The sequence below is a fragment of the Canis lupus genome, chromosome 6 (genome assembly GCF_011100685.1).
Source record: "Canis lupus familiaris isolate Mischka breed German Shepherd chromosome 6, alternate assembly UU_Cfam_GSD_1.0, whole genome shotgun sequence".
Classification (NCBI taxonomy): domain Eukaryota; kingdom Metazoa; phylum Chordata; class Mammalia; order Carnivora; family Canidae; genus Canis; species Canis lupus.
Window position 1 is genome coordinate 48,884,362 of NC_049227.1, and position 8,019 is coordinate 48,892,380.

The 8,019-nt window shown below is 33.0% G+C and overlaps 1 protein-coding gene across 3 annotated transcripts in view; it reads left to right on the forward strand.

Moving 5' to 3' along the window:
- Nucleotides 1-7,725, forward strand: part of OLFM3 (olfactomedin 3) — a 192,657-nt gene extending 184,932 nt beyond the window's left edge. For all 3 annotated transcript variants that reach the window (XM_038541187.1, XM_038541188.1, XM_038541186.1), the window contains one exon: nucleotides 949-7,725. In XM_038541187.1, the coding sequence (XP_038397115.1) occupies nucleotides 949-1,626 (678 nt within the window). In that variant the 3' untranslated portion in view covers nucleotides 1,627-7,725. The remainder of the gene's footprint in view (nucleotides 1-948) is intronic.
- Nucleotides 7,726-8,019: the final 294 nt, after the last annotated feature.

The following is an 8,019-nucleotide window of genomic DNA, read 5'->3' on the forward strand; positions in this document are numbered from 1 at the left end:
ATTTTAGTAAAATATTCCATTTTATAATTCACCAGTAAAGTAAGCCCGATTTTTATTAGTTTTAATCTTGTTTTATGCTAATAAAGAGCTAATTATGGGTACGCAAAATTCTCTAGATACTCCTTTTAAAACCTGCTCCTTAGTATGAGAAAAACAAACAAACAAACAAAAACACTAAGTAAGTGGAAAACTCAAGAGCAACCAATTCAGTAACCAAGCTGAAATATTCCTGGAACCTAGAGGTAATTTTAAAGTAAATAGTACTGAAACTTTGGGGGTGCATTTTCATAAGTTAGCAATGCTTGTATTATGTAAATCAATATACTGGAAACTTACCATAGCTCTATTTATGGTCTATTAAAAAACTCAGTTTACATTAAAATTCTCAAGGGTTACATACAAATAAGATTAGTAGCTAAATTAATAAAATGGTAACACTAAAAAGCAGCTGTACCTATAAGCTGATCCAATGAACAAGTGTTACTATAAGTTTCTATGGTATCCATAAAGGAGAAATAAATGTGTAAAATTAGACCATATATTTTTTAGAGCAAAAGAATAAATTTGCTTAAGGGGATGTTTTTTGCAATAACTGAACAAAGTGACATGATTTGCACTGATAACTGAACACAAAGTGACGTGATTTGCACTGATACATGGTTAGTCACTCAACGATATGCAATGAATAGTCAAATAAATAAATAATAGAACAAAAATCATATCAACTTCAAGCAGTAAATTCAGTTGTTTGCTTTCCACACAGAAAATGCAACTATGTTTGCCTGTGGTGCTATCACATTGCAGGAGGTTAACAGTAAAAATAATGTAGCTTCCAAATCCTGAGAATGGTGATATTTAAATGTGCTGACTCTCACTGATTTCATTTTGGAATTCTCAGAAAAGCACAGAATTTAGTCATTCTTTCTATTTTTTCCCCCTTTTCCTCAGGTCTGGTACATGGACAGTTATACTAACAACAAAATTGTTCGTGAGTACAAATCAATTGCAGACTTTGTCAGTGGGGCTGAATCAAGGACATACAACCTCCCTTTCAAATGGGCAGGAACTAACCATGTTGTCTACAATGGCTCACTCTATTTTAACAAGTATCAGAGTAACATCATCATCAAATACAGCTTTGATATGGGGAGAGTGCTCGCCCAACGAAGCCTCGAGTATGCTGGTTTTCACAACGTGTACCCCTATACATGGGGTGGATTCTCTGACATCGACCTAATGGCTGATGAAATTGGGCTGTGGGCTGTGTATGCAACTAACCAGAATGCTGGCAATATTGTCATCAGCCAACTTAACCAAGATACCTTGGAGGTGATGAAGAGCTGGAGCACTGGCTATCCTAAGAGAAGTGCAGGGGAATCTTTCATGATCTGTGGGACACTGTATGTCACCAATTCCCACTTAACTGGAGCCAAGGTGTATTATTCATATTCCACCAAAACCTCCACATATGAGTACACGGACATTCCCTTTCATAACCAATACTTTCACATATCCATGCTTGACTACAATGCAAGAGATAGAGCTCTTTATGCCTGGAACAATGGTCACCAGGTCCTATTCAATGTCACCCTTTTCCACATCATTAAGACTGAGGATGACACATAAGCAAATGTAATTTGTTTTCACTGATCTAAGCAGTGTCATTTGTGATAAACTCTATAGAATTCCTTCTGTTTTTCCTTTATTCTAACTTTTCATCATTTCTCCAAAGCATTTTTTTATTATAAAGTTGGTTTTTCAAAAATCAGCTAAGCCTGTCTAAATTAACCTGTTGGAAACACATTTTAACTCCTAAATTTACAGGGCCTATCATGTCCTTGTCATGAAAAGCACTAAAAAGAGCTTAAGTGGCTAAAGTTATAGTTTTGCAAAAGATTAATGATCTGCCTTATATTAGAGTCAGAGACTAATGATGGCTTAAATGCATGAATGTCTTTTTTTTTTAAATTCTGTCATTTTTTACTGTCTTTTGCTCTACATCAGGAAATATTTTGGTAGGAATTAGGGAAAAAAAAAGCACTTTCCTCCCATTTATTTCTAAAAAAAAGATTTAAGGGTTTTATTTATATGGAAAAAATATATTACTCATTTTGCTTTATAGAATTCTCTGATGCGGTGCTGTACAGTCATTTTTAAATCTCTTGCTAACATTTTATTGGCAATATGTATTTCTACCATTGTAACCACCATTGTGCAATTGTATCTCTTCACTTCGGTGAAAGTAAGTAATATTTTTTATAAAATACACTGAAGTTTAATCTCAGTAATTATTATGGGCCAATTTTCAAATGTGGTCAAGAAGGAAATATCTTCTTGGCTTGCCCCTTTACTTAAATTTGTAAACTAGAAGGAAAATCGAACTAAATCCCTTATGTAGAATATTTGTTTTACCCCAAGTTTTTTGGATCACTAACATCTAATGCTAAAACTGAGTTTTGTGGATGAGTTACTCTGTTCATGTCACTGAAAGCAACCCATATTGTTGCTTGCAAAGATGCAACTGAGTCAGAAAATTTGGATTTGAGTTGACTTTACTCACTTATTATACAGCCAAATTTTGCTCTTCATAAATAAATATATTAATGTTTTAACTTAAACTTTACATACAACTTGCAATAATGTAATTACTTATGTCAGGACTCTGGAAGTACATGAAGCACATATAGAAACTCTTAAAAAGAAAACTCTGTGAGATCATCTAGATTTACATTATGAGCTCTAGAGAGTTACTGGCAACATTAGTGCAAAAGAAAATGATGGGAAAATGATGGGAGTTGTCTGTGCAGCTTAAATGTGCAAAACATCAATTCAGAAAAAAAGATGGGAAGGCAATCCCTTGTTTCCCTGATTCATGTGTGCAGAAATAATGTAACCAAGAAAGAAAGCTTTAATAAGATTTTATGTTAATAACTCCAAAACCATAATCAATATTTAACAAATATATCCTTGAGTTTGGATGTACTTTCCATATGTTAAAAATACTTACCTAAGGCAGTTTTACAGAAACTAGTGTGGGTTGGTTTTACAATTTAAAAAGTATATTCTAGAACAAATAATGTAAAACTTAAATTGTGGTCAATGTTTATTTTCACACACACATGATAACAATTTCTTTTGTAAAGTAAGGATACAATAATTCAGATAAAGCATTGTGTAAAGAAATGCTCACACTTAGGAGTAGTTCATTTCAAATGTCACCAGTCATAATTCTCAAATATCTCACTGTCAAAGTCATAGAATTAAATAATTCAATCTTGAGATTGTTAAAGTTTAACAGAGATTTCATTTGTTTTTGCCTACAAAAAGTTAGCATGACTTAGTGACCACTCTGGGTCCTTTTGCAATGTTGTCTTCTCTTTTAAAATGTTTATATAAGTTCTCCTCTGCCTTTGAAAGTTAGAAAATTTAGGGGACTCACTTGTCATTGTCCACACACCACAAAAAATAATCAGCCAATACTTTGTATATCAAGAGTTTGTATGAAGAAAGAAAGTCAATTTCAAAAATGAATGAATTTTTAAGTAGATGGCCTCTGATGGATATCTGGGTCTTCATTACTTGTTTTTTAAAAAAATGATGTAATATAGTATCACATACATTCAAAACCTGGATGATCACAGCTTTTTTGTGAGATGTGCAGCTTGTAAAGCACTTTATTGTTTTCTATGTAATGTTTCATCACCATATCCAATTTATAGTGTATGTGCTGCTAGGGCAAGCACAGATTTTATTATTGTCATAGAAGTGGGGATAACATGAGTTAAAAAATGTGATTTGCATTAAACACGTACAGTTTAAAAGCATTTTTCTTAATAAATTATTATCAGTTTTGTGCCTGAAATAGAACTTACTCTAATCACTGTTTTTTTTTAATTTCAAATAAATTTTATGAGGGAAATAATTTAATATTTTAAAATCATTTACATAATCCAGTCAGTAAAGAAATCCAAGCACAGAAAGTCTTAACCCTAAATGAACTGTGCAACTGGTATTTTCTGATTTAACCAGATCATTAACAAACTTCCACGTCATTCAAATAATAACATGATTATGGTCTGACTGTGTCTAACATTTATTTATATTTGTGGCACTTGAATCACAATACTTATTATCTACTCTCATATCTATTAGTTCATTAAATGATACTGTTTTGGTGAATTCCCAATATGTAGGATAAAAGGGAAAATAATGATATGCCTAAATGTAACATTATAAGTAATTAGGTAAGATTTACCATAAATGCAGAATCTCTGGTTTTTATCACTATACTCAGTCATTTCATCTTTGCAATCTGTAGTACTCCTGATGAAAATCTGTCTTTAGAAACAATTTATTCCTCATAAGAAAATGGTCTTTCTTTCTGAAAATCACTACCAAACTTACAAGTATAAATTTTTCACACGGAAAAAAAATTATTTTTTAAATATAACTATACAAAACTGTTCTTATGTTCTCCTAAAAAGAAAAGTTATCTTCCTACTAAGGTAAGTTTTACATATAATAATCCTCTAGCTTTATTTTCCTTAAAGAGTAAATTAAAAAAAAAAAAAAAAGAAAGAAAGAAAGAAAAAGAAAAAAGAAAACACTTACTGGTCTCCTTAGCACTCAGGATTACCAAATCATTTCTGCAAATGGGTAAATTTGAATGCATCTGTTAGCAAAATTAAAAGTATCCCTTCAAGTTAGAGCAAATATGAAAAAATAGACATTGCAGAGCTTCTAAAAGCTAAGCCTTCTAGAAATATATCAGACACATTTGAAAACAATTTAAAAATGGCATCTTGCAGACTTGACAGGGAAAGTATGATTATATCTTTTTTTTTTTAAGATTTATTTATTTATTCATGAGAGACAGAGAGAGAGAAAGAGGCAGAGACACAGGCAGAGGGAGAAGCAGGCTCCATGCAGGGAGCCCGATAAGGGATTCGATCTCAGATCCCAGGATCACACCCTGAGCAGAAGGCAGATGCTCAACCGCTGAACCACCCAGGCATCTCCTATTATATCCTTTATGTACACCTTGAGTTCCTATGGCATTAGAAAAGAATGGGCATTAACAGATAAATCTTACTTTGCCTTCTCCAACATCACATGATAAGTGGACCACAAGAAGAACTACTATAAAGTGGTCTACCTAACACTATAGACAGGGGGCATCAAATTAAAATTTAGCAGTTATAGGATGACACAAAGCCTTAATCTCTGACTGCTTATAGCTAGAAATACTCATTTCTAGAAGCTTCACAGGTACTAAATATCACTCAGTTCACTAGGTTGTATCCATACTAAAATCAAGATCATGGGATGGTTTCTGGTTCTAAGATTAAGTAAGCTTAGCATAAATAAATCTCTTAGCTAATAATTTTTCATAATCAGTGACTTATGAGAGAGGATCTGGGACTTTAAAAAAGATATTGTTTTGAATTTAACTTACACTGGAAAAATACAATGAAAACATTAGCTTATAAAAGAAAAACCAACTTCACCAAAATCTTTTAGCTATTTTTCTATGGAATAATGAATTCAACTGATGACAATCTCTTTAATAGAAAACTGCTCTACTCTTTAACCAATCAGAAAGAAAGCCTCCTAAATTGACTTTACCAAGCTGATTTATCTGATTCACATCTTAAAATTATGTTCTACAGTTTATCCCTTTTGGTTGAACTATTCCATTAGGCTTAGAGGAATTTTAATCCTATTTGGAGTCAGCTGTGTCTACAAAATGTCAAACTGGTTGGCAGAAAACTCATCCCCTTTGAAGCTCAGTTGATTGCCAAATAAGTTTTACAAGTATAAATTATTTTTAAACACATCTTGAAAATGATATAAGGACATAAAACTGTATCTTGCCAAGAGTACATAGTACCTTTCATAACTACAACCCTCTTGAAACATTATTTCTAATTAGAGATGTGAAGCAATGTGGTAAACATGGAGAAGGTCTCACAAATAACTTAGTGCTGCAAGAAGTTTGCTGATACCATACACATAACCGCAGTTTGGTACCAAGCTGCATCCCTACCAATGCTATAGTCTGCCTAGAAGAGCTTGTACCCATATTCTTAAAAAAAGAGAGAGAGAGAGAGAGAATTAACTAAAATAAGGCCATTATATATCATTCCCTACCACAATCAGACCTGGAAATACTGCATCATCAGCTGACATTTTCAGAAAACAAATATTATATGACAAAGGTCTTAAAAGACCTCAAGAAATTAGCTGACTAAAAGAAGCATTAGCCATTTTAAATTTGAGCATGTTACAAAAATTTATCATACTGAACTTGGTGATACATATCCAGCTAAGCTCTTTGTCTATATCATTAACTTCATGAATTCATATATGCTACCAATATGTAATTTATGGGCTTTCCAACTAGACAATACTACGTTATTTATTCATTTATTTGAAAAATAATCCCTGAGCAAAACTATGTGGTAGACAATTTCTAGATGCTAAGGATACAGCTGTCCATGGATAAAGTCTTCATGTGCTTACATTTTAGTAAGAACAGGCTGCAACAAAAATATTAATGAAAAATAAGTTCCGATTGTACTAATTGTTGTGAAGGAAATAAATACTTTAAGTCATAACAAGTGAGTGAATGTTTGCTAGGGGCAGGGTTGGGGTAGAAAGTGACGTGTGGAGGGAACACTAAAGGGAGATCTCTCTTAGAAGCAGCCTGCCATGGTAAATTCAGTCAAAGAATGGAATGTCACCAATCCAATTTACATACAAAATTTAACATCTTCCATTATGTTCCTGGAAATCCATGGTCAAAGATTTCTTAATAATTCTCTATTGCAGAAATTATTTTTTTGACTTGGAGTTTAAGGATATACTTCTGGGCACAGCCAAACCCTGGAAATATGTGCTAAACTTAGTGTATATATGTGGTTACTCTTTCTTTCATGTAGAAGATTTACAGCTTTCATCACATTCCCAAAAACCATGACTCAAAAGATCATCACTATGTCAATGCAATCTAATTTAATCCCAAATTTACTACACATCTTTATGATAAGCACTGAATGTCTGTCATCATACTTGTAACCCAAGAATTTCAGCTTGCTTCAGAGAGGAAAAAATATCAACACCCAAATATCATTGATAATTTTTTTTTTACCTCAGAAGAAAAGATTAAGTTGTTCTCTATAAAAACTTTAAAGGAATTGAATATTTTGTCCAAAGCTAATTATTTTTCTGTGATCCAGTCTTTCGGGCACCTTCTTGCCAGATTCAGTGACTCAGAGTCTCTATAAGGCTCTTATAACTATTTGAATTTGGAGAACATTTTCTTATAATTCTAACACGGCCTTTTGGCAGCCCCATTAGAATCCGACAGAAATTGAGCAGATGTGGTGTGCTTCATCAGATTCAACTACAAACTCCTCTTCTGAAATTAGCAACTGTGACAACACAGAAACAATGACAAAGAAAGGTTTATAACATTGCCTTGGTTTAGAAGTTATTGTAATTGATGTGCATGCAGCCTACAGCTCCAGATATAGAAAGATTTTTTAGTAAAGACAAAACAAAAATCTCCAGTCATGTTTATACAGGTATAAAGTCATGCCGTGTAAAGCCCTGAAGCTGCTTCTGTCAGTGATGTTTTCTTCCTCCCCCACTCAAAGAACTTGAGAAGACATTCATTAGCTTCTACTTTAATGTGAACCAAAAATAATAAAAGGAGTATTTTTATTCTGTCTCCTCCAGTGTCTTTATTAAACTCCATCAGAAACTACTCTTGGAATGTGAGGTACGCATTGTAAAAGAAATAGAACATGTCTTTATGTAAGTAATGAGTTCCTATATATAAATGATACTCCTGCCCTTCAGCTAAAGTTTGGCCCAGCGAAGTGGCCAAAATGCACAATTAATTTGTGATTCGCTTTTCTTGATATTCTTTCTTAGAAAATGTGCGCTGAACAAACATAACCAAAAGAACTCTTTCCCCTTTCCATTGTGTATTATTTTCTATTTTTCAAGGCTATT